Genomic DNA, 26,846 nt, shown 5'->3' with positions numbered 1-26,846 from the left:
TTAGGTATGTTACTTGGTGGGTATTCCCCTAATTTTTGAGACAGGGTATCTCATTGGACCAGCAGTTCATTGATTTGATGAGGGTTTGATGAGGAAGGCTTGACAGTCAACTTTGGGGATTCACCTGTCTCTTTGCCTCCACCCAGTGCTGGGTTTACAGATGTATGTCCCTAAGTCCAGCTTTTCCATGAGTATTGGAGATCTGAACTCAGGTCCTTATGCTTGCACAGGAGATACTTTACTAATTGAGTTATCTCCCAGCTTCATTTGAGAAAATAGATGCCATTAACCAGCAGATGACATCAGAGGAAGAACAGTTCTATTGGTCTAGTGAGTGCTTAGTACAGGCCAGGGACCATTCCACATCAATGTATCTATAGTTCCTTCCACTCTTACTATAAGTCTACAAACTAGATTCCCTCATTGTCTCTAGACACAGATGAAAACACTGAGGTCTAGAGAGATTAAGTGGCTGGTCTAAGTAAACACAACTAATAAGTGGCTGACTCCAAAGTATAGAGTACCTGTAAATAGCAGGGGAATTTTTACAAGCTCTTTGTTCTCCTCACTCTCACTGAGTTGAATAAATAGACTAGTCCCTTTAATTCCTGTCTGTGTGTTTCAGTAACCTTTATGCAGTGTCTCTCTTCCATACTGTACAATCTTACCCTGAGACTAAGAGCCAGATAGAAAAAGAAAAAAAAAAACCAAAAAACAAACAAACAAACAAAAAACAAACCCATACCAAACAGTGTCCTATTGTTGATTTTCTATAACCTCAACACAAACACTTATCAGTGTTGTTGAGATTTAATCTCTGTAGCTCATCTGTGAGAACAATTTTAATTTGGAGCCATCTGCCACAGACAAATGAATAATTATGGCAGAGCCCAGAGGGGTGGGCCACAGGGAAAAGGTTGGCTTAGCCACTTTCTGGATGCCTGCAGTGACGCAAGTGACCAACTTACTTGGGTAGGCTGTTGATACAATGACCAGAAGCTCTACTTACACATTGTTCAAGTCTTTAAACCCTTCTGTCAAAGGAAGAATGGCTTTGAGGTTATGGAGCTTCTTCAGTAGCAAAAGGCAGACTGTTGACAACTAGGCCAGCCAGACAGGAGGGAGGTGATCTGTGAATTGGGCCAGCTCACTCTCCAACCCTCCCACATACTGGACCTGGGGTGCCTTGTGACCAGGGCCACGGACCATCTGGTCTCTTCACACACTATGACGAGCTCAAGAAAACTGAAGGAGCAAATCAGAAAATGATCAGGACTGACATCAGTCTAACATTGAGTGATCTCCCAAAGTCGTTCACATATTTTAATCTTAAGTTTTCCTTAAACCAGACCTCTGGGTTAGGCAGAAGTTAGGCACTGTTAGTGGTATTTTAGAGATGATGGAACGGAGCTGGCTAGTGCTGGGAACAGGGAGTTAGACTCTACCTTCTGTCCTCTACACCTGTGGCATTCAAGTTGTGCTAACTCCTCAAAGGTCAAGGAAAAGCAATAGTGAGAGAGAATCTATATGTTCTGGGTCCAACCTGCAGTTAGACTACGGAAGCTCTCTTTAGGTTGATTCTCAGTGGGATTTTATGAATGGCTCTACTGCTAGAAACATTTGGAAGCCACTGACTTGGAATAGCATGTCTCACACAGCATGAATTTTGTACCCCAAATGATATGTTCAAGTTGTACTAACCTTGAGTATGATCTTTATTTGGGAAAAGAGTCTTTGTAGATGCAATTACAGAAAAATGGGATTATCCATTTAAGGAAGCAAGTAATTTGGATGGAAACAGAGGAAAGAAAGCCAAAGAAAGAACACTTTGCATCTATAGAGGTAGAGACCGAAGTGATATAAATGTAAGAAGCATGAGGGATTGTAGCTAACTTACAAATCTTATCAGACACCTCTCCAAAAGGAATCAGTCTTACTATTACTTTCATTCCTTATTGCCTCCTACTCTGTGAAATAATACATTTATTTATTTTGCCTTAAGCCACTCAGTTTATGGTAATTTGTAAAGAGGAACACAGAAAGCAAATACAGAGGCATAAGGACCTCTTACCTAGAAAGAAACTGGTGTTGGTTCAGGCCTTAGCCCCAAGATTTTGATCCTATAGTCATGCACTGAGCCTCAGGACACATCCCCTATATGTACCACAAATGGTTCAGAGTTGGTTTAGCACATTCACCTAAATGCGAGTCTCTTCTCTGAATTATAGCTGAATGTGCCTTCCCTACTGAATGAGGCTCATTTACAGATACCTAAAGCCAATGGCCAGAAGGTAGTAAGTAGAACAGGCAAGAAGTAGTCTGGCATCAGGTATTCTCTTGTTCCCAAGTTTTGAATTCTTTGATAAATTCTAAGAGTGTTTATATGTAATCAATCAATCAATCAGTCAATCAATATTACAAAGCCTTCAAGTTGCCAAATTTTACTCCTAAAAAAATAGTCTGCAGTGGGTAGAAAGTTGGTCAAAGGAACAGAATCTGGAGCAACAAGAGGATCTCTCTCTCTCTCTCTCTCTCTGTCTTGTTTCTCCTCCTCCTCCCCCTCCCCTCCCCCTCCCCTCCTCCTCCCCTCCCTTCCCCCTCCCCTTCCTCCTCCTCCTCCTCCTCCTTCTCTGCCTTTTGGGTGTGGAATAGTCTACCTGATAATATATTACTATTCTTATTCTAAAATTTGGTTCCTGCTGAAAATTCAGGTCTCTATGTGAATGCTGACTCTTGAAGCCAATAATGGCCATTTATGCTGGGTCTTGATCATTATTGTAAAGTAGTTTTAATATGGATGAGTAGGAGGAGGAGCATAATGAGAATGGGGTAAATGAGGCACAGCTGCCAGCCTGGACCTTAAGTTCTTGCCTACAAATGCTGAAGATGACCCTGATTTATCTTCCCAAGATTGATGGAGGTCAGTTGTGCCTCATTTTCTAGAGTGATGAAGACCAGGTGGTGGTAGCTCTGTGAAAAAGATTTGCTCTTCAGATTGTGTGCAGAAGGTGTGCCTTCCTGCAAATTGTCTGCTCAGCTGAACTCAAGGCCCTTTAGAGGGCTTGTGTTTGTTCACATTCCCGATTGTTCCTGAGCAAACAAATCTGGTTTTGATTTCAAAGAAATACAGGACTCTTTCATTGGGACAGTCTGGTGTTATAGTTACTGACATATGATTTATCATAGTGACTGTCACAGCAATGGAAGACACTATTTAGTGGAAATTCATAGTTGTGCTTGGGGAAGAGAGTCTAAAGCTACCAAAAGGACAGAGATGGAGCTGATGACTCTGTGCTATTTAACACACATTGTTGTATGATAGTGGAGTACTGACAATAAAGGGATTATAATGATAGTGTCTGACAATAGGTCTTAGCAAAATCCAAGCTGGTACAAATATCCTTATCAAGGTTGCATTTGCCTGATTTTGTACCAAGAATAGTTTGTTTCTATGAGCTAAGTTCTACTTCTGCCAAGGTGAGGTCACATTAACCTGCTCTTTAGTGGAAGTGTAACATGGTGTCTTCCTTCCTGACGAGCAGATCCCCAGCATCTGCTAGAGTACAGAGAAAGATGAGTAAGATGGGATCCATCAAACATGGACTTGCTCAATATTGACTACCCAGCTAGGAAACTGTGTTGTGTTTTCTTCTTCCTCCAACTAGTGATGAGGGTAAATGTGATTGATTACACAGTCCCCAAAAGTCTTGTCCAGGGAAAAATGTCTTGTTATTTTTTGGGAAAATATATTTTACTCCTTCATATCTTTGGCAAATATTTATATACCATCCCTTCTCTTGTGGACACTGATTCAGTACACAGAGGATGTGCATGGAAATAACTGGGCATTAGGCTTATACTATATATTAAAGGGACTAGGAACTCCTACAAGTGAGGCCATCCACTAGTGCAAGGTGCCATGAGATTAGTTTCAAATAAAGGGAAGAAGACTGATCCAGTGTGGTATAGGAACTTAGAGGATGGTGCTTAATGCTGAGAATGTGACACAGAACAAATGACTTTTGATTTGTTTGCTAAGATGGATGGAGTAGGAAACAAACTCACATTCTATGCTACATTTCTTAGGCCTGTCACTAGGTAGCACATCTATTTTCTATTCATTTGATCCATCTCACCATTCCTGTGTTAGGATTCTATGATTTCCAGGGAAGCAGTGTGGCCTAGTGTATGGCGTTTAAAAATGTTTTCCACTCAGAACCCCCTTTCACCAAAGAAATTTTAATCTAACCCAGGTATATAAGTATATAAGAGAGGTTTAAAAATATTAAACATTTGCTAACACTAAATCATGATTAAATTTAGCCTAAAACAATTGCTAGATCTACCTCATTAAAGATGAAATCAAAGTTGCATACTAATGGTATGAATGTACTTGTTTATATTTATACAAAGAATTAAATCTTGGCTACATATTTGATACTTCTTTTGATTTTTTTTGATATGCGATACTGCAGGATCCTTTTTCAGAGTGAACAAGATTTTAGTTTTAGAATCATCAGTGCTGAGAATGCTGCTATATATAACCACATACTATGAAATAGCAGAAGTATGTTTAGGGCTATTTAAGAAATTGTTGGACATTCTGTGCTAAGCTTAAGCTAAAACTCACCAATTTATTTTTTTAATAGAAAACAACTCAGTGAACAGCTTTTAAAAATCATACATTCTAATGCAATCCAATCCAAAGGTATGCTAATTGAACATGCTGAGGTATTATAGCAAAAATATGAAGAGTCTTTGTTTTCCATAGTTGCACCATTATGCTTCTGTAATCCCATAATTATTGGTATGTAAAATAAAGGCACTGTCATTAATCTATCAGTCATTAGTCTCAAATCTGAGCTGAGAAGTGTCACTGACATTGTGTAGAGTCAGAGCATGTGCAATGTAAAGGGACCATACTATTTGTTCAGAACCAAGGCTGCAATGAGGTTGCATGATAGTTAGATCATGAGCGAGCACTGCCACAAACACCTGAGGTTCTTTGCACGTTTGACTTTAAATCAATTTTTTGATTGTTGTACATTCAAACGTCTTTTACTGTTGCTAATTTTAAAAAGATTAGTTGTATTAATTAATTATATGTGTTTGTGTGTTTATGCATCTATGAGTATGTTCATATGAATACAGGGACCTGTGGAGATTTAAAAAAAAGGCACAGACTATCCTGGAACTGAGTCAGAGGTGGTTATAATACACCTAACTTTGGGTGCTGGAAATTGAACTCAGGTCCACATTGCAAGATCAATACATGCTCCTAATATGCCATCTCGGCAGCTTTGGTTGCCAAATTCTTTGTAATAGCCTCATTCAATTGTGTGATCAGGACCTAGTAGCTAAAAAGAAGCTTAGGAGCTTGAATTCTAGCTCTGATATTTAGTGTGACCTTTACAATTGATTTAATACTCCTTTTTTCATACTGGCAAACAGGGAATACACTACTACTACTACTACTACTCCTCCTCCTCCTAAATAATAATGTCTAGCATATTAATGCCTCAATGATTAAATGAAGTAAGTCATGTTAAGATGCTTAGCTCAGTAATGGTTACATATTACCCATCCATTAAATAAGTATTTATCAAGTATGGTGTCCACGTAGTTTTGTAGAGCAAGGAGCAAGAGTGATGGGATCTTTAATTTTTTGGAGGTAAGGAAAATGCTGATGGGGAAGGGAACTTGGTCTGTTATTCCAAGGTTTGTTGATCTGCTAGTTCTAGTCGACTCTGCTCTCCATTCTGTCAATTCCAGGACTTTTTGAGCCATCAGCTCATTTTCATTGCTTATGTCCTATATGAATCAGTATGAAGAAGGATGGGTCTCCCTGAACTCCAGCTTTGTCTTTGTCTCATAAGACTTGAGGTTGAATGTTTGCATTGTTGCTAATTAATCTCCTTCCATATTTGACCAGTTCCCATTCTATTTTCTTCACCATGGGTATAACAGAAGCTAGGAGGCCCCCATCAGAGGTTTATCAGATAAGCCACATTATCTTGGACATCCAGCCTCCAAAAATGATGAGCAAAACAAAGCTCTTTGCTTTATAAAGTACATCACTTCAAGCATTTTCTCATAACACCAGTGGTAAAGTCAACATTGTGGCATTAAAAGCAGGGACATGAGTAATTAGATCATTATCCTAATGTAGAAAGAAGAAGCTAACCTGACTTTTCAGGAAGGCTTCAGAGGCACAAAAAGAATTGGTGCAGGGAGACTAATGAGAAAATGTTCCTGGTCGTGGAGGACAGTGACTCTCAAAGTAGAGCCTGTGTTAGAATCCCCTCGAGGACCTGTTAAGGCATCTTATTTTTCTAGTACATGGTATATGCAAGGCTTTTATTTGTGTCTCTACCGTGGCACTCAAATTTAAAGTCTTCTTGTCTGTGGAAGAAAAGCCTCTCAAGAGAAAGCACGGGTCTGTGCTTGGTCTCTTTTCTAGAATGTAATGTTTGAGTAAAGAAAGAAAATGAAGATGTAGCGGGGGTGGTAAAGAAAGTGGAAAGAGTTTACATATTCTAGACATGAATGTGACTTTGCACTGCTAAGTATTGAATATGTATGAGTAACTAAGGAAAAAGAGACAAAGCAAAGAAATAAAACAGCAGGGGCCACACAGGGCAGCTCCTGGGATAGCTCAGGAGACAACTGATTACAGTTTCTAAGATAGGGCCTCTCCGTTTCAGACTGCCAAACCTTTGTCCTTTGGACTCTGACACTCTGATTTCTAGCTATTTCTAGCCCTAGGGAGTTCTCTTACCTGCTTCTCTCCGCTGGGCTTCCTGTAGCTAAGCAGAAGTTCCACAGCTCCTACCACCTCCTTGCGGATGGCGTAGAGTAATGCATCGCCCACATACACACTGTGGTTCAGCAGTAGCTCCATGATCTCCAAGTTCTCATTCTCAATGGCAATGAGCAGGGCGCTCCTGCCCAAAGGATCCATGCAGTTGATGTTGACATTGTAGTAGATCTCGGCCTCCTGCAGTGCCTGCTTCACTGTGGCATAGTCCCCCTTCTCCACGGCACTAAGGAAGGCTTTCTCCTCAGCAGACAACTCAGTCTCAGCCCTCACGATTTGGAGGGGGATGCGATCTCTGTATGGTGAGTAATTGACCTTCTTGTAGTACAGCTGGGCCATGGTTCATAACAATTTAGAAAACTAAGTGGGGGTTGGAGCGAGTGAGAGAGAGAGAGAGAGAGAGAGAGAGAGAGAGAGAGAGAGAGAGAGAGAAGTTTTAGTTACACGAAGCATTCAAATGACCACTTATTAATCCTTTTTTAGTGGCATTTCAAAATCCCAAAAGTGTTTAAATGACATCAATGTGACCCTGTTGCCAAGGAAGAGAGTAGCAAAATCCCAGACTTTGATCAGATAGATTTGGGCTCAAACTAACACTTACCATCTCTGTGATCTTGGACAAGTTAGTCTAAGCCTCTACCGCATTAGTTCCTAAGGTTATCCATATTAATATCATTAGCAGTTATTGTCTAGACACTGCTTACCAAGTCTTGTGCTAGAGAATAATTCCTACCCTGAAAAGCTACTCTGATAGTTAAAGGAGTTACACAGGATCACCACCCCTAAGATAAAGTACACATTAGATTGTCCTTTTCCTTTCACTGCTGAAAATATTTGTGGTACTACTTTTGGTCAGTGGCACTACCTTCATCCTGACATAGGGCCAGTTTCTTTTGATCGCTGGGTCTGTGCATCTTTTTGTAATCTAATTTTCAAGATTTCATTTCTCATTGTCCCAGACACACATTCCAGACCGAAGTACTGTTTTAAGAGTTGAGAATACAGCTCCATGAGTAGAATGCTTCTCCGCTCACCCCAGAGCCCATGTTTGATTCCCTAGCTCCACATGCAATAGAGCTGGTAGTGCACAGCCATAATCTCAGCTCTCAGAAGGCAGAGGAAAGAGAACCAGAAGTTCAAGGTCATCCTTGGTCATAAAGTGGGTTCACAGCTGGCCTAGGATTTATGAGACTATGTATAAAAAAAAAAAGAAAAAAAGGGGAAAAAATATATGTGGTTTAGTGTTAAGTCCAGCCCTGTTCCTTGATGATGCTCATTGAAGAAGTATTGACTGAACAGGCCAAAGCTATCTGCAAATGATAAGGCTAGCCTCCCTTCCTAAACTTACCCCTGGTTTCTTTCTGCCACGATTCCAAACTCTGAAGCTAAGAGACTGGAGAATCAATTTGATTTAATTCTGAGGAACAAATGGTCCGTTTCATTGGTGCCAAATCGAAGGTCACATCACACTTAACAGAACTGACTGTAGAGTGTAAACAACATAGTTTTTTTACTGAACACCTGTACTGTTTTTAAATTTTCTCAGGATGACCAAGAAAATAAAAGAACACTTGCCTATAACCATACAGAAGGCATCACAGGGTAGAGCACTTCCTCTACAATTTACAGATCAAATTCACTTACATTCCTCACTGACACCTTGTACTGTCCCTGTGAGATGGGGGTGATGATCCTCTTCACGGGAGAAAATGAGACTTAGATCTACTAGCAGAGTGATCAGCTGTTCTCTTCTGTCCCTGAGTTCTCCAGGCCTCTCTAGAGTTAAGATGGCCTCATTTTAATACTTTTCATTTTACTACTAGCAGGGAATGGAAGTGTGATAAAGAGCTCTGTGTCTCATCTCTTGGATGTAAGAGAAGGTATGGAACGTCCACATTTACCTCAGTTTTTCAGGTAATTACATCTCTACTTTGACAGGGCAAGAACCATATATTATATCAAGTAGCATTTGCAATTCATGTGCTTGTGATCTTTGGGGCAGTTAGCATTTGAAGATAACTGTTGGCTGCCTTTTGCCCAAATGATGCATTTCTTTCTTTGTCCAGCAATCAGGAGAACAGGGTGCTGTTTGATTCCCTAGAGAAACTCTGATGCCTTTCACTACTGTGCTGGTTACTTTTTGTTAATTGGATACATACTCAAGTTACCTGGAGAGGGAGAGCACCTTAAGCAAGGAATCGCATCCCATCAGATTGGCTTGATTACTAGTTGATGGATGAAAGCACAGTTCAGTGCGAATGATGCTGTCTCTAGAGAGTTGGGCCAGGCTTCATAAGTAAAGTAGCTACATCAGGGCAGTGGTGGCGCATGCCTTTAATCCCAGCACTCGTGAAGCAGAGGCAGGCAGATCTCTGAGTTTGAGGCCAATCTGGTCTACAGAGTGAGTTCAGAGTTCTGAGTGAGTTCTCTGTAGCCAGGGCTACACAGAGAAATCCTGTCTTGAAAAACAACAAAACAAAACAAAACAAAACAAAACAAAACAAAACAAAACAAAACAAAACAAAACAAAACCAAGAACAAAAAGGTAGCTGAGCATACTCTGGGGAGCAAGCCAATAAGCACCTCCTTCCATCGTCTGGCTTCTGCATCTGCTCGAGTTCCTGCCCTGACTGATAGACAGCGGTGAGGGAGTGTAAAACCTCTTCTTTCCCAAGTTCTTGTTAGTCATAGTGTTTATCACAGCAACAGGAAGCACATTAGAGCAGCCACTTTGAAAGAACTTGACAGAGTCTAAAGGAAGTTGGCACTTAGAGAAAGCACTTGCCACTGAACAGCATATAACCTTGATAATACTAACTTTAGACTGCCTCTCTGCCTCGATGTTGTCAACAGGAAGTGGGAGGGAAGAAGAGCGTGAGCCTCTGAAGAGAGACTCAAGAGCTCTTGGGCTTTTGCTATAATAACTTACTTAACGGAAATGCACTGAGCAATTCCAGTGCATCCAACATTCTGGAAACCGCTGTAGTGATGGTGTGGGGGCAGGGGAGGGGAGAAGATGGCCTCCACACTGCCACATGTTGGACTTACTAATAAACCTGACTCCATTCTTTCCGCCTGACTTCTAGTGTGCATCTATGTCATCCTATAAAGCACAACGTCCTGATTCCATTCTGCTTATATTCCATGATTGGTGTGTGTGTGTGTGTGTGTGTGTGTGTATCATAGCCCAAGATTAATGGTAGATATCTCGCTCTGTGGCTGTCCTCCTTTATCTTTTGACTAGAGTTTCCCTCCAGCAAATTCTAGGGATCCTCTTGTATTTGCTTCCCAGTGCTCAGGTTATACATGTGGACTCTCATGCTCAGCTTTTTTTTTTCTTTTAATCAGGGTACCAGGGGATCTAAACACATGCTTGTCTGGCAAGCACTTACTTGCTGAACTATCTCTCCAGTCCCTCCTGCTATTCTTTTAATGGAATCTTTAGGAGGCTTGCAAGCTCTTGGCTCCTGTTCACTTTCTTGACCTTAGCTTAAACTCATCCTAGCCACAAATCTTTAACTCCCTGATACTTCCTTCAATTCTTCTGTGTTGCCAAGATTTTCTGACTCCAAGACCTTTGACCTTTACCCATCTCTTTCCATTTTTTTTAGTTCTTACATAAATATCACCCTCAGAGCTGCCCAAATTAGTCCCTTCATATTCTTCTCTTTATGGTCCTGTCTTCTTCCTCTTTGATGCTTACCAAAATTTCTACTTAATACTTATTTGTCTTATTGGCTAATTGCTCCTTCCAAATAGCCTTAAAGCTCAAGTACAAGAATTGTCCCAGTTCCTGTTTCCTGTTTCCCAATGAATAGCCCAGCACTGTTCATTGACTGACACAACTTGAACACTAGATCCATATTCAATGAGTAAAGGAGACAACCACCCCCAATATTCCCTTACATCTTTTCATCCCATCTTGAGTTCTAGCCACATTGAGCTATGTTCCGACTTGTCCTTTTCTGACAAGTTCTTTGTATCTGGACATCACCCTATCCTCTCTGCTTAAACAACTTCTCCTCATTTTTCAATATCTCCTAAACCACAACTTCTGTTAGGTGCAAAATATTTACCAAATGCCCTCAGGAGTTCAGCCAGTCTTCCTGTTCTCTGCTGGTACTTTGATCACATTTCTTTAGTAAGTAACACTGACTGAATATTCTTTTGTCTTCATTTGACTAGGGTAGCAGAACATAGATCTCTGTAGTCCCAGCACTCACACAATTCTAGAACATGGCAGGTAGTAGTTCTGAACATTTAAGAAGCAAAACCAATTGGGTGATAGCAGAATCAAATATTAAGTGGGTGGCACTAATTTGATACTTTGTGATCTCAGAAAGGACTCAACAAGGACTGGAGGCCTCAGAAAAGGTTTCAGGGAGCAACTATTGAGGTAATCTTCAGAGGGCCAGTTAAATATACAAATGTGAGGGCCATTCTGCCCTTTAGAGGGAAGACTTTTTTAAGTTTTAAACACTTTTTATTAGATATTTTCTTTATTTACATTTCAAATGCTATCCTAAATGTTCCCTATACCCTCCCCCCCACCCTGCTCCCCTACCTACTCACTCCCACTTCTTGACCCTGGGGTTCCCCTGTACTGGGGCATATAAAGTTTGCAAGACCTAGGGGCTTCTGAGGGAAGACTTTTTTTTAACATAAGACTACAGATTTGGGAGGGCTCTGTCTGCCTGAGCAGGTGAGGGGGCCATCTGGTGTACCGGGGCCCTCAGAGACCAGTCTGTTCAGGTGAGTGCACAAACTGCAGAGACAACACATCTTCTGGGACAGGCCCTGTTTCAGGTCTTCATTTTCAGCCAGGAGGCAGGTCTGAACTCCAGACTTCTGTGCACCTTCCCAGCAAGGGGGAGAGCTTGCCTACAGAGAGTACTCTGACCACTGAGACTCAGGAGAGAGCTGTACTCCCTGAACTGCTCTCAGAGGCTAACAGAATCACAGGAGAAACAAGCTCTAGCCAGAGACAACTATAACAACTAACTCCAGAGATTACCAGATGGCAAAAGGCAAACGTAAGAATCTAACAGAAACCAAGACCACTCACCATCATCAGAACACAGAATTCCCACCTTGCCCAGTCCTGGATACCCCAACACACCCGAAAAGCAAGATTCGGATTTAAAATCATATCTTATGATGCTGGTAGACGACTTTAAGAAGGGCATTAATAACTCAATTGAAGAAATACAGGAAAAATCTGCTAAACAGGTAGAAGACCTTAAAGAGGAAACACAAAATCCCTTAAAGAATTACAGGAAAACACAACCAAACAGGTGATGGAATTGAAGACAACCATCCAAGACCTAAAAAGAGAAGTAGAAACAATAAAGAAAACCCAAAGTGAGACAACTCTGGAGATAGAAATCCTAGGAAAGAAATCAGGAACCATAGATGCGAGCATCAGCAACAGAATGGAAGAGATGGAAGAGAGAATCTCAGATGAAGAAGATTCCATAGAGAACATGGGCACAACAATCAAAGAAAATGCAAAATAAAAAAGATCCTAACTCAAAACATCCAGGAAATCCAGGACACAATGAGAAGACCAAACCTACGGATAATAGGAGTAGATGAGAATGAAGATTTTCAACTTAAAGGGCCAGCAAATATCTTCAACAAAATTATAGAAGAAAACTTCCCAAACCTAAAGAAAGAGATGCCCATGAACATACAAGAAGCCTAGAGAACTCCAAATAGACCGGACCAGAAAAGAAATTCCTCCCAACACGTAATAATCAGAACAACAAATGCACTAAATAAAGATAGAATATTAAAAGCAGTAAGGGAATAAGGTCAAGTAACATATAAAGATAGACCTATTAGAATTACACCAGACTTCTCACAAGAGACTATGAAAGCCAGAAGATCCTGGACAGATGGTATACACACACTAAGAGAACACAAATGTCAGCCCAGGCTACTATACCCAGCAAAACTCTCAATTACCATAGATGGAGAAACCAAAGTATTCCATGATAAAACCAAAGTCACACAATATCTTTCCAATAATCCAGGCCTTCAAAGGATAATAAAGGGAAAACACCAACACAAGGACAGAAACTACGCCCTAGAAAAAGCAAGAAAATAATCCTTCAACAAACCTAAAAGAAGACATCTGCAAGAATAGAATGCCAACTTTAACAACAAAAATAACAGGAAGCAACAATTATGTTTCTTTAATTTCTCTTAACATCAATGGACTCAATTCCCTAATAAAAAGACATAGACTAATAAACTGGCTACACAAACAGGACCCAACATTTTGTTGCTTACAAGAAACCCACCTCAGGGAAAAGGACAGACACTACCTCAGAGTGAAAAGCTGGAAAACAATTTTCCAAGCAAATGGACTGAAGAAACAAGCTGGAGTAGCCATTCTAATATCGAATAAAATTGACTTCCAACCCAAAGTTATCAAAAAAGACAAGGAGGGGCACTTCATACTCACGAAAGGTAAAATCTACCAAGATGAACTCTCAATTCTGAATATCGATGCTCCAAATGCAAGATCAGCCACACTCATTAAAGACACTTTAGTAGAATTCAAAGCAAACATTGCACCTCACACAACAATAGTAGGAGACTTCAACACCCTACTCTCACCAGTGGACAGATCCTGGAAACAGAAAATAAACAGAGACACATGGACACTAACAGAAGTTATGAAACAAATGGATTTAATAGATATCTACAGACCATTTTATCCTAAAACAAAAGTATATACCTTCTTCTCAGGGACACATGGTACCTCCTCCAAAATTGACCATATAATCGATCACAAAACAGGCCTCCACAGATACAAAAATATTGAAATTATCCCATGCATCCTATCTGATCACCATGGACTAAGGCTGATCTTCAATAACAACATAAATGATAGCCAACATTCATATGGAAACTGAACAAATCTCTACTCAATGATTCCTTGGTCAAGGATGAAATAAAGAAAGAAATTAAAGACGTTTTAGAGTTTAATGAAAATGAAGCCACAACATACCCAAACTTATGGGACACCATGAAGGCAGTCCTAAGAGGAAAACTCATAGCCCTGAGTGCCTCCAAAAAGAGAGAGCATACACTAGCGGCCTAACAGCACACCTAGAACCTCTAGAATAAAGGAAGCAAATTCACCCAAGACAGCAGGAAATAATCAAACTCAGGGTTAAAATCAACCAAGTGGAAACAAAAAGAACTATTCAAAGAATCATCCAAACCAGGAGCTGGTTCTTTGAGAAAATCAACAAGATAGATAAACCCTTAGCCAGACTAACTAGAGGGCACAGGGACAGTATTCTAATTAACAAAATCAGAAATGAAAAAGGAGACATAACAACAGAACCTGAGGAAATCCAAAACATCATCAGATCCTACTACAAAAGGCTATACTCAACAAAACTGGAAAACCTGGATGAAATGGACAACTTCCTAGACAGATACCAGGTACCAAAGTTAAACCAGGATCAGGTTAATAATCTAACAGTCCCATTTCCCCTAAAGAAATAGAAGCAGTCATCAATAGTCTCCCACCAAAACAAAACAAAACAAAACAAACAAACAAACAAAAAAGCCCCGGACCAGATGGGTTTAGTGCAGAGTTCTATCAGACCTTCAAAGAAGACCTAATTCCAACTCTCCTCAAACTATTCCACAAAATAGAAACAGAAGGTACTCTACCCAATTCATTCTATGAAGCCACAATAACTCTGACACCTAAACCACACAAACATGCAACAAAGAAAGAGGACTTCAGACCAATTTCTCTTATGAATATCGATCAAAAATACTCAATAAAATCCTCACAAACCAAATCCAAGAACACATCAAAATGATCATCCATCCTGACCAAGTAGGTTTCATCCCAGTGATGCAAGGATGGTTTATCATACGAGAATACATCAATGTAATTCACTATATAAACAAAGTCAAAGACAAAAACCACATGATCATCTCATTAGATGCTGAGAAATCTTTTGACAAAATTCAACATGCCTTCATGATAAAAGCCTTGCAAAGAGCAGGAATTCAAGGCCCATAGCTAAACATAATAAAAGCAATATATAGCAAACCAGTAGCCAACTTTAAACTAAATGGAGAGAAACAATCCCACTAAAATCAGGGACTAGACAAGACTGCCCACTTTCTCCCTACCTATTCAGTCTAGCCAGAGCAATTCGACAACTAAAGGAGATCAAGGGGAAACAAATTGGAAAGGAAGAAGTCAAAATATCACTTTTTGCAGATGATATGATAGTATATATAAGTGACCCTAAAAATTCCACCAGAGAACTCCTAAACGTGATAAATAGCTTCAGTGCAGTATCTGGATATAAAATTAACTCAAACAAATCAATGGCCTTTTTCTACACAAAGGATAAACGGGCTGAGAAAGAAATTAGGGAAACAACAACATTCACAATAGTCACAAATAATATAAAATACTTTGGTGTCACTCTAAGTAAGGAAGTAAAAGATCTGTATGATAAGAACTTCAAGTCTCTGAAGAAAGAAATGGAAGAAGATCTCAGAAGATGGAAAGACCTCCCATGCTCATGGATTGGCAGGATCAACATTGTAAAAATGGCTATCTTGCCAAAAGCAATCTACAGATTCAATGCAATCCCCATCAAAATTCCAACTCAATTCTTCAACGAATTAGAAAGTGCAATCTGCAAATTCATCTAGAATAACAAAAAACCTAGGATAGCAAAATCTATTCTCAACAATAAAAGAACCTCTGGTGGAATCACCATGCCTGATCTCAAGCTGTATTACAGAGCAATTGTGATAAAAACTGATACTGGTACAGTGACAGACAGGTAGATCAATGGAATAGAATTGAAGACCCAGAAATGAATCCACATACCTATTGTCACTTGATCTTTGACAAGGGAGCCAAAACATCCAGTGGAAAAAAGACAGCATTTTCAACAAATGGTGCTGGCACAACTGGTGGTTATCATATAGAAGAATGAGAATTGATCCTTTCTTATCTCCTTGTACAAATCTGCAGTCTAAGTGGATCAAAAAACTCCACATAAAACCAGAGACACTGAAATTTATAGAGGAGAAATTGGGTGAAAGCCTCGAATGTATGGGCACAGGGGAAAAATTCCTGAGCAGAATAGCAATGGCTTGTGCTGTAAGATCAAGAATTGACAAATGTGACCTCATAAAATTGCAAAAGACAGTGTCAATAAGACAAAAAGGCCAACAACAGATTTGGAAAGGATTTTTACCAATCCCAAATCTGATAGGGGACTAATATCCAACATATACAAAGAGCTCAAGAACCTGGACTCCAGAAATTCAAATAACCCCATTAAAATGGGGTACAGAGCTAAACAAAGAATTCTCAACTGAGAAATACTGAATGGCTGAGAAGCACCTGAAAAAATGTTCAACATCCTTAATCATAAGGGGAATGCAAATCAAAACAACCTTGAGATTCCACCTCACCTGAATCAGAATGGCTAAGATCAAAAATTCACGGGACAGCAGATGCTGGTGAGGATGTGGAGAAATAGGAACACTCCTCCATTGCTGGTGGGATTGCAAGCTTATACAAGCACTCTGGAAGTCAGTCTGGAGGTTGCTCAGAAAATTGGACATATTACTATAGGAAGATCCAGAAATACCTCTCCTGGGCATATGCCCAGAAGCTATTCCAACTGGTAATAAGGACTCATGCTCTACTATGTTCATACCAGCCTTATTTATAATATCCAGAAGCTGGAAAGAACCCAGATGTCCCTCAACAGAGGAATGGATACAGAAAATGTGATACATTTACACAAGGGAGTACTACTCATCTATTAAAAACAATGAATTTATGAAATTCTTGGACAAATGGATTTATCTGGAGGATATCATCCTTAATGAGGCAACCCAATCACAAAAGAAGTCATTAGATATGCACTAACTGATAAGTGGATATTATCCCAGAAACTTAGAATACCCAAGATACAATTTGCTAAACACAAGAAAATCAAGAAGAAGGAAGACCAATATGTGGATACATCATTCCTTCTTAGAGTAGGGAACAAAATACCTATGGAAGGAGTTACAGAGGCAAAGTTTGCAGCTGAGATGAAAGGATGGACCTTCCACAGACTACCCCACCCGAGGATTCATCCCATAATCAGCCACGAAACGCAGACACTATTGCATATGCCAGCAAGATTTTGCTGAAAGGACCCTGATAGAGCTCTCTTGTTTGATTCTATGCCAGTATGTGGCAAATATAGAAGTGGATGCTCACGGTCATCTATAGGATGGAACACAGGGACCCCAATGGAGGAGCTAGAGAAAGTACCCAAGGAGCTCAAGGGGTCTGCAACCCTATAGGTAGAACCACAATATGAACTAACCAGTACCCGCAGAGCTCATGTCTCTAGCTGCATATGTAGCAAAAGATGGTCTAGTTGGCCATCATAGGGAAGAGAGATCCCTTGGTCTTGCAAACTTTATATGCCCCAGGACAGTGGAACACCGGGTCCAAGAAGTAGGAGTGGGTGGGTAGGGGAGCAGGGCTGGTGGAGGGTATAGGGAAATTTCGGGAAAGCATTTGAAATGTAAATAAAGAAAATATCTAATAAAATATATGCAAAAAGACCAGATTTATTTCTGTGATATATCAGTTTTAGAAGGAGGCACAGAATATCCAGTTTCTCATGTTAGTGTGATAATAAAGACTTCTGAGGATAGCATGGGCATTTAATACTTTTCAAGTACTTTGTCATTTAAATTCATATATGGCATTCATATATATCATATATAGGATATATTATCTTTTGATATATATATATATTTTCTTTTTTCCTCTTTTCTTTTTTTTTGATTTTTAATATTTTTATTACATATTTTCCTCAATTACATTTCCAATGCTATCCCAAAAGTCCCCCATAGCGCCCCCCACTTCCCTACCCACCCATTCCCATTCTTTTGGCCCTGGCATTCCCCTATATTGGGGCATATAAAGTTTGCAAGTCCAATGGGCCTCTCTTTCCATTGATGGCCGACTAGGCCATCTTTCGATACATATGCAGCTAGAGACAAGAGCTCCGGGGTTCTGGTTAGTACATCATGTTGTTCCAACAATAGGGTTGCAGATCCCTTTAGCTCTTTGGGTAGTTTCTCTAGCTTCTCCATTGGGAGCCCTGTGATACAGCCAATAGCTGACTGTGAGCATCCACTCCTGTGTTTGCTAGGCCCCGGCATCGTCTCACAAGAGACAGTTATATTTGGGTCCTTTCAGCAAAATCTTGCTAGTGTATGCAATGGTGTCAGCGTTTAGAAGCTGATTATGGGATGGATCCCTGGATACGGCAGTCTCTAAATGGTCCATCCTTTCATCACAGCTACCAACTTTGTCTCTGTAACTCCTTCCCTGGGTGTTTTGTTCCCAATTCTAAGAAGGTGCACAGTGTCCACACTTTGGTCTTCATTCTTCTTGAGTTTCATGCGTTTATCAAGTTGTATCTTATATCTTGGGTATCCTAAGTTTTGGGCTAATATCCACTTATCAGTGAATACATATTGTGTGAGTTCTTTTGTGATTGTGTTACTTCACTCAAGATGATGCCCTCCAGGTCCATCCATTTGGCTAGGAATTTCATAAATTCATTCTTTTTAATAGCTGAGTAGTACTCCATTGTGTAAATATACCATAATTTCTGTATCCATTCCTCTGTTGAGGGACATCTGGGTTCTTTCCAGCTTCTGGCTATTATAAATAGGGCTGCTATGAACATAGTGGAGCATGTGTCCTTTTTACCGGTTGGGACATCTTCTGGATATATGCCCAGAAGAGGTATTGCTGGATCCTCTGGTAGTACTATGTCCAATTTTCTGAGGAACCACCAGACTGATTTCCAGAGTGGTTGTACAAGCTTGCAATCCCACCAACAATGGAGGAGTGTTCCTCTTTCTCCACATCCTCGCCAGCATCTGCTGTCACCTGAATTTTTGATCTTAGCCATTCTGACTGGTGTGAGGTGGAATCTCAGGGTTGTTTTGATTTGCATTTCCCTGATGATTAAGGATGTTGAACATTTTTTCAGGTGTTTCTCTGCCATTCGGTATTCCTCAGGTGAGAATTCTTTGTTCAGTTCTAAGCCCCATTTTTTAATGGGGTTATTTGACTTTCTGGAGTCCACCTTCTTGAGTTCTTTATATATATTGGATATTAGTCCCTTATCTGATTTAGGATAGGTGAAGATCCTTTCCCAATCTGTTGGTGGTTTTTTTGTCTTATTGATGGTGTCTTTAGCCTTGCAGAAGCTTTGTAGTTTCATGAGGTCCCACTTGTCAATTCTCGATCTTACAGCACAAGCCATTACTGTTTTATTCAGGAATTTTTCCCCTGTGCCCATATCTTCAAGGCTTTTCCCCACTTTCTCCTCTATAAGTTTCAGTGTCTCTGGTTTTATGTGAAGTTCCTTGATCCACTTAGACTTGACCTTAGTACAAGGAGATAGGAATGGATCGATTCGCATTCTTCTACATGTTAACAACCAGTTGTGCCAGCACCATTTGTTGAAAATGCTGTCTTTCTTCCACTGGATGTTTTTAGCTCCCTTGTCGAAGATCAAGTGACCGTAGGTGTGTGGGTTCATTTCTGGGTCTTCAATTCTATTCCATTGGTCTATTTGTCTGTCATTATACCAGTACCATGCAGTTTTTATCACAATTGCTCTGTAGTAGAGCTTTAGGTCCGGCATGGTGATTCCACCAGAGGTTCTTTTATCCTTGAGAAGAGTTTTTGCTATCCTAGGTTTTTTGTTATTCCAGATGAATTTGCAGATTGCACTTTCTAATTCGTTGAAGAATTGATTTGGTATTTTGATGGGGATTGCATTGAATCTGTAGATTGCTTTTGGCAAGATAGCCATTTTTACAATGTTGATCCTGCCAATCCATGAGCATGGGAGATCTTTCCATCTTCTGAGATCTTCTATAATTTCTTTCTTCAGAGACTTGAAGTTTTTATTATACAGATCTTTCACTTCCTTAGTTAGAGTCACGCCAAGATATTTTATATTATTTGTGACTATTGAGAAGGGTGTTGTTTCCCTAATTTCTTTCTCAGCCTGTTTATTCTTTGTGTAGAGAAAGGCCATTGATTTGTTTGAGTTATTTTTATATCCAGCTACTTCACCGAAGCTGTTTATCAGGCTTAGGAGTTCTCTGGTGGAATTTTTAGGGTCACTTATATATACTATCATATCATCTGCAAAAAGTGATATTTTGACTTCATCTTTTCCAATTTGTATCCCTTTGATCTCCTTTTGTTGTCGAATTGCTCTGGCTAGGACTTCAAGTACAATGTTGAATAGGTATGGAGAAAGTGGACAGCCTTGTCTAGTCCCTGATTTTAGAGGGATTGCTTCCAGCTTCTCACCATTTACTTTGATGTTGGCTACTGGTTTGCTGTAGATTGCTTTTATCATGTTTAGGTATGGGCCTTGAATTCCTGATCTTTCCAAGACTTTTATCATGAATGGGTGTTGGATCTTGTCAAATGCTTTTTCCGCATCTAACGAGATGACCATGTGGTTTTTGTCTTTGAGTTTGTTTATATACTGGATTACGTTGATGGATTTCCGTATATTGAACCATCCCTGCATCCCTGGGATGAAACCTACTTGGTCAGGATGGATGATTGTTTTGATGTGTTCTTGGATTCGGTTAGCAAGAACTTTATTGAGGATTTTTGCATCAATATTCATAAGGGATATTGGTCTGAAGTTTTCTATCTTTGTTGGGTCTTTTTGTGGTTTAGGTATCAGAGTAATTGTGGCTTCATAGAATGAGTTGGGTAGAGTACCTTCTGTTTCTATTTTGTGGAATAGTTTGTGAAGAACTGGGATTAGATCTTCTTTGAAGGTCTGATAGAACTCTGCACTAAACCCATCTGGTCCTGGGCTTTTTTTAGTTGGGAGACTATTAATGACTGCTTCTATTTCTTTGGGGGATATAGGGCTGTTTAGATCATTAACCTGATCTTGATTCAACTTTGGTACCTGGTATCTGTCTAGGAACTTTTCCATTTCATCCAGGTTCTCCAGTTTTGTTGAGTATAGCCTTTGGTAGAAGGATCTGATGGTGTTTTGGATGTCTTCAGGATCTGTTGTTATGTCTCCTTTTTCATTTCTGATTTTGTTAATTAGGATGCTTTCCCTGTGCCCTCTAGTGAGTCTGGCTAAGGGTTTATCTATCTTGTTGATTTTCTCAAAGAACCAGCTCCTTGATTGGTTGATTCTTTGAATAGTTTTTCTTGTTTCCACTTGGTTGATTTCACCCCTGAGTTTGATTATTTCCTGCCGTCTACTCCTCTTGGGTGAATTTGCTTCCTTTTGTTCTAGTGCTTTTAGGTGTGTTGTCAAGCTGCTAATGTGTGCTCTCTCTAGTTTCCTTTTGGAGGCACTCAGAGCTATGAGTTTTCCTCTTAGAAATGCTTTCATTGCGTCCCATAAGTTTGGGTATGTTGTGGCTTCATTTTCATTGAACTCTAAAAAGTCCTTAATTTCTTTCTTTATTCCTTCCTTGACCAAGGTATCATTGAGAAGAGTCCTCTTTTCTTTTTTTATTAGATATTTTCTCTATTTACATTTCAAATGTTATCCCCATTCCTGGTTTTCCCTCCAAAAATCTCCTGTCCCCTCCCCTCTCCCCCGGCTCACCAACACACTCACTTTTACTTCCTGACCCTGGTATTTATTCCTCTATAATGGGACATAGAACCTAAGTGGCGAGACTGATCATGACTTGGCTGAGAGATTGGTGGGGGAGGGACAGGGAAGGCTGTTCCTTTTAGCTACATTACAATAGAAGAATTGGAGGTGTGGCTAGTCTTTCCAACTGTGTAATGATCTTAAACATTTTCCACTTGCCTCTTCAGAGGCCACAATAGAAGAAAAGACTGGTAGTCTCCCCTTACTGTGTTGGGCTTAGCATTGTAAGGGACATCTATGACCATCTTACCTAAGTACCATCATAGGGGAAACAGAATTTACATCTATCTCTGGGAAATGTGGAAAGGAAGGAAGCAGACACATGTAGTTCCCTATTATGTGCCAGATAATATGCTAGGAGATGGGACAATACAGATATAAAAATAATTGTTCTAGTTCATAATCATTAATGTTTTCTGGGCACCATGCCAGGAGCTGGGGCCGCACCATTACTCTCACTGCTTCTAATAGTAGTAGATGCAGCAAGCAGCGTCATTCATTACATTTTCACTATGTGCCAGATACTAGATACATGGGTTAAAATCATGAAGGGAGATGACACTACATTCATGATAATAAGAGGCTTGAAGCACACATAATTGGTGGATATATAGGCAAACCACAGTCTACCTTTGCATCTTGTCTCTTTTTTTTATTTTTATTTTTTTTAATTTTTAATATTTTTTATTACATATTTTCCTCAATTACATTTCCAATGCTATCCCAAAAGTCCCCCATAGCGCCCCCCACTTCCCTACCCACCCATTCCCATTCTTTTGGCCCTGGCATTCCCCTATATTGGGGCATATAAAGTTTGCAAGTCCAATGGGCCTCTCTTTCCAGTGATGGCCAACTAGGCCATCTTTCGATACATATGCAGCTAGAGACAAGAGCTCCGGGGTACTGGTTAGTTCATCATGTTGTTCCAACTATAGGGTTGCAGATCCCTTTAGCTCCTTGGGTACTTTCTCTAGCTTCTCCATTGGGAGCCCTGTGATACATCCAATAGCTGACTGTGAGCATCCACTCCTGTGTTTGCTAGGCCCCTGCATAGTCTCACAAGAGACAGCTATCTTTGGGTCCTTTCAGCAAGCCAGAGCAATTCGACAACAAAAGAAGATCAAAGGGATACAAATTGGAAAAGATGAAGTCAAAATATCACTTTTTGCAGATGATATGATAGTATATATAAGTGACCCTAAAAATTCCACCAGAGAACTCCTAAACCTGATAAACAGCTTCGGTGAAGTAGCTGGATATAAAATTAACTCAAACAAATCAATGGCCTTTCTCTACACAAAGAATAAACAGGCTGAGAAAGAAATTAGGGAAACAACACCCTTCTCAATAGTCACAAATAATATTAAATATCTTGGCGTGACTCTAACTAAGGAAGTGAAAGATCTGTATAATAAAAACTTCAAGTCTCTGAAGAAAGAAATTATAGAAGATCTCAGAAGATGGAAAGATCTCCCATGCTCATGGATTGGCAGGATCAACATTGTAAAAATGGCTATCTTGCCAAAAGCAATCTACAGATTCAATGCAATCCCCATCAAAATTCCAACTCAATTCTTCAACGAATTAGAAAGTGCAATCTGCAAATTCATCTGGAATAACAAAAAACCTAGGATAGCAAAAACTCTTCTCAAGGATAAAAGAACCTCTGGTGGAATCACCATGCCAGACCTAAAGCTTTACTACAGAGCAATTGTGATAAAAACTGCGTGGTACTGGTATAGTGACAGACAAATAGACCAATGGAATAGAATTGAAGACCCAGAAATGAACCCACACACCTACGGTCACTTGATCTTTGACAAGGGAGTTAAAACCATCCAGTGGAAGAAAGACAGCATTTTCAACAAATGGTGCTGGCACAACTGGTTGTTATCATGTAGAAGAATGCGAATCGATCCATTCCTATCTCCTTGTACTAAGGTCAAGTCTAAGTGGATCAAGGAACTTCACATAAAACCAGAAACACTGAAACTTATAGAGGAGAAAGTGGGGAAAAGCCTTGAAGATATGGGCATAGGGGAAAAATTCTTGAATAGAACAGCAATGGCTTGTGCTGTAAGATCAAGAATTGACAAGTGGGACCTCATGAAACTGCAAAGCTTCTGCAATGCAAAAGACACCATCAATAAGACAAAAAACCACCAACAGATTGGGAAAGGATCTTTACCTATCCTAAATCAGATAAGGGTCTAATATCCAATATATATAAGGAACTCAAGAAGGTGGACTCCAGAAAGTCAAATAACCCCATTAAAAAATGGGGCTCAGAACTGAACAAAGAATTCTTACCTGAAGAATACCAAATGGCAGAGAAGCATCTTGTCTCTTACATTCAAACCAATCTGCTGTGTTTTATTTAGTATGCTGTGTTAGGAGAGTCCTCTTAGAAACCTTATGTTGAAAAACGTTCCTCCAGAGTTTGGCTTGAGATTGTGATATTACAAAGCTGTTCTTTTGCCACTACATCTCCAAAACAGTCACTGGAATGAATAGTGAATCATATGGCTAAAATCTAGTAATAGCTTTACATGAAGTCCATCATTAAGAGTGTTATTATCTTGTAAATAAACAATTTATTTGATTAGAAGGACAGGGAAGATTCAATAAAGGGAAAAAGAAGAGGCCTTGTGTCCAACCATGGGAACCTCTTGTATTTGGAGCCATGCCTAGCTCTACACTGTGCTGAGAATGAGACAGAGTTCTCTTTCCTGTGCTATCTGTTGGTATACAGACTTTTGTAGATGTTTAATGACTTGATGCATTCTTTGAACTCCTTTAGAGCCTACAGTTGGAGCCCCTTAACCCTCACAGCCTTTACCTCAGTAATGGTGGAGACCCAGTCTCCTTTTCATATGCTTGCTACTAGTCTTGTTTCCCTATTATTCAGGGAATAAGGATCTGATAGAGGGAGTGAGTAGGATCTCTTGAGGATCTGTTATCAGAAAGATTCCTTCCCATTGCTCTTTATCTTTACACTTGCCAGATTGCACTTCATTAATTTAAGGCAAATGCTGAGATCTGTTCTTCAGTAAAGAAAACAAAGCCAGCCTGTGTTTCATGCCATTCTGCCAGTAAGCCCCATTACGAGAGGAGTCCCCCAAGCAGAAAAGATTAAGAATTCTCTAACAAGCTGTCTCAGAGGGCTTATCATGTTCCCTCTTTCCTTTGATGCTGTCCAGAGGAGTTTGTCTAATGGTTATCTGTGACATTTGTGGGATTAAATCATGTGACTTAAGGAGCTAAATCGATGGACTGGGCAGAAGGCCAGAGTCTAAAGTTGACTTGCCAAATCCCAGCCCAGATCTCTGCCCAGCACAGGGCTTTGTGTGTGTGTGTGTGTGTGTGTGTGTGTGTGTGTGTGTGTCTGTGTGTGTGTACACAATAGTCTGGCTTCCCACCTAACTAAAATATTAGCCTCATCAGAGGAATCTGGTTTTCACACATTGCTTAGGCTATGTGCCAGATGGACTGGTACATTATTATTGGAACTCAGTGACCTCTTATTATTATCCATGCTAAGTGTCCAATAGTACAAGCCTTCATTGACATTCTGATGCAAAGACATTTAACCTGATAAAAATTTTGACATTTAAAATATGAATACCTGACAATTAATGAATTTTACTATATTTCAAACACCGTGATGTGTACATAGTGCAAATTTCATGGGACAAAGCCTTTTTGTGAAGTAGTCAGAGGAAGGTTGTGGTGTGTGTTGATTGTCAGAGTATTTTGGCACTTTTCCAACTACAATTTTGATCAATTTCCAGCTTTATTTGGTTTATTTATCCTTGGATTTTTGAGACAGGAACTTCCTATGCAGCCCAGGTTGGCCTTTAACTCATTGTTCTGCCTTAGCCTCTAGAATGCTGGAATTATAGACATGAGTCACCATTCTCAGTTTGAACTTCCTAAATACTAAAGTAGTAACAATAGTCTTTATCTGTTAAGTTCATATGACAACTCTTCTGCAAAATATTCTACAGGCCATCTATAATATGTCCCAGCCAAATGAAAAGGTTCCTGTGACAATATCCTTTTTAATGACTCTGGCTATGAGCACCTGTAGTGATAGGAAACTATGTTTTCTCTCTTTTTGTCACCTGTATGGTGCCAATTTGTGCACATACTTTCCTATGTTCAGCTGAAATCACATGCCTATAACTTTCAGTCCCCAGCACTTGCTCCCCCTAGAGCAATGTCCAAAAAGCCATTTCTTTCTTCCACAGATTGTCTGGAAATATTTGATGTTAGTCAGCATGTTTTTCTCTGTTCAATTGTTTCCTTATTTGGAATTAACATTCTGTTTCTTAATGCTATTGCAGTAACAAATCACTTTTCATTAGATTTGAGGTCTACTCCATGGATGAAACCCATCTCAAACACAGTTTGAGTGGATAAGGACTTGAGGCTACACAGGTCATGGGCCCTAGTGGAAAACCTAGCACTATTATTCTGCTAAAGGAACATAGCAATAAATCACTCCTACTGACATATTCATAGCAATAGATCAAAGCATCTCTTGGTCTCCTCATTGGAGAAACTGCTTGTATTGACCATATATTGTTTATTTACTAGTTAAGCACTTAGCTCTTTCTTTCCAAATACAAATACAATATGAACAATAACTTTATATATCCTGTTTACATTCCTATTCTCAGAAGATGACACATAGTAAGTCCTCAGTAGATATACATGGAAATATTAAATAACAGTGGTAGGGATAGAGATGGGGAAATGCTTTGTTGATAGAATCTTGTTTTTGTTTATATAAATACCCCCACTATAAAGCCATACTCTTATGAAAGAAGTAATTTCCTCGCCATAGACAGAGTTTTAATTATTTGTTTCTTTGGAGAGGGACAAAGCTGTATTTGGGGAATTGACGTAATTCTGGCCAATTCGATGTGCTGAAGGGCTTATTTTCTTGTGTTGTCATTTGCATGTGATACCAAAGACTTCAGTGGCCATTATGTGAAGAAAGCCAATAAGTGATGCAGCATATTTGGTAAAGATGGCATAATTAGGGCATTTATGATGTCTTTGGGTCATTGAACTAGCTCTCATGATTCTCTCTCAACTTCTGTACTTTAAGGCATTCAAGATAATAGCTCCCTTTTGCTAATCCACTTTTATCCAATTTTGTTAAAAGAATTGAAAAAAATTCAAATGATAGCATTTCCTCAAATATAAATTACCAAAATTAAACCTCTGAGAGATAGAAAATTTGAACAATAGTTATATTAAAATAGTCT

At 39.7% G+C, this 26,846-nt stretch overlaps 1 protein-coding gene across 1 annotated transcript in view; it reads right to left on the bottom strand.

Moving 5' to 3' along the window:
- Trpc5 (transient receptor potential cation channel subfamily C member 5) overlaps positions 1-26,846 on the bottom strand; it is a 357,009-nt gene that overhangs the window by 153,649 nt on the left and 176,514 nt on the right. Inside the window, exon 2 of the mRNA XM_021152996.3 lies at positions 6,779-7,177. Within this exon, the coding sequence (XP_021008655.1) occupies positions 6,779-7,156 (378 nt within the window). The 5' untranslated portion in view covers positions 7,157-7,177. The remainder of the gene's footprint in view (positions 1-6,778; positions 7,178-26,846) is intronic.

This window comes from Mus caroli, unplaced genomic scaffold (assembly GCF_978045245.1).
Source record: "Mus caroli unplaced genomic scaffold, Mus_caroli_1 scaffold_5, whole genome shotgun sequence".
NCBI classification, from domain to species: domain Eukaryota; kingdom Metazoa; phylum Chordata; class Mammalia; order Rodentia; family Muridae; genus Mus; species Mus caroli.
This window is presented reverse-complemented; position numbering and strand designations above follow the sequence as displayed.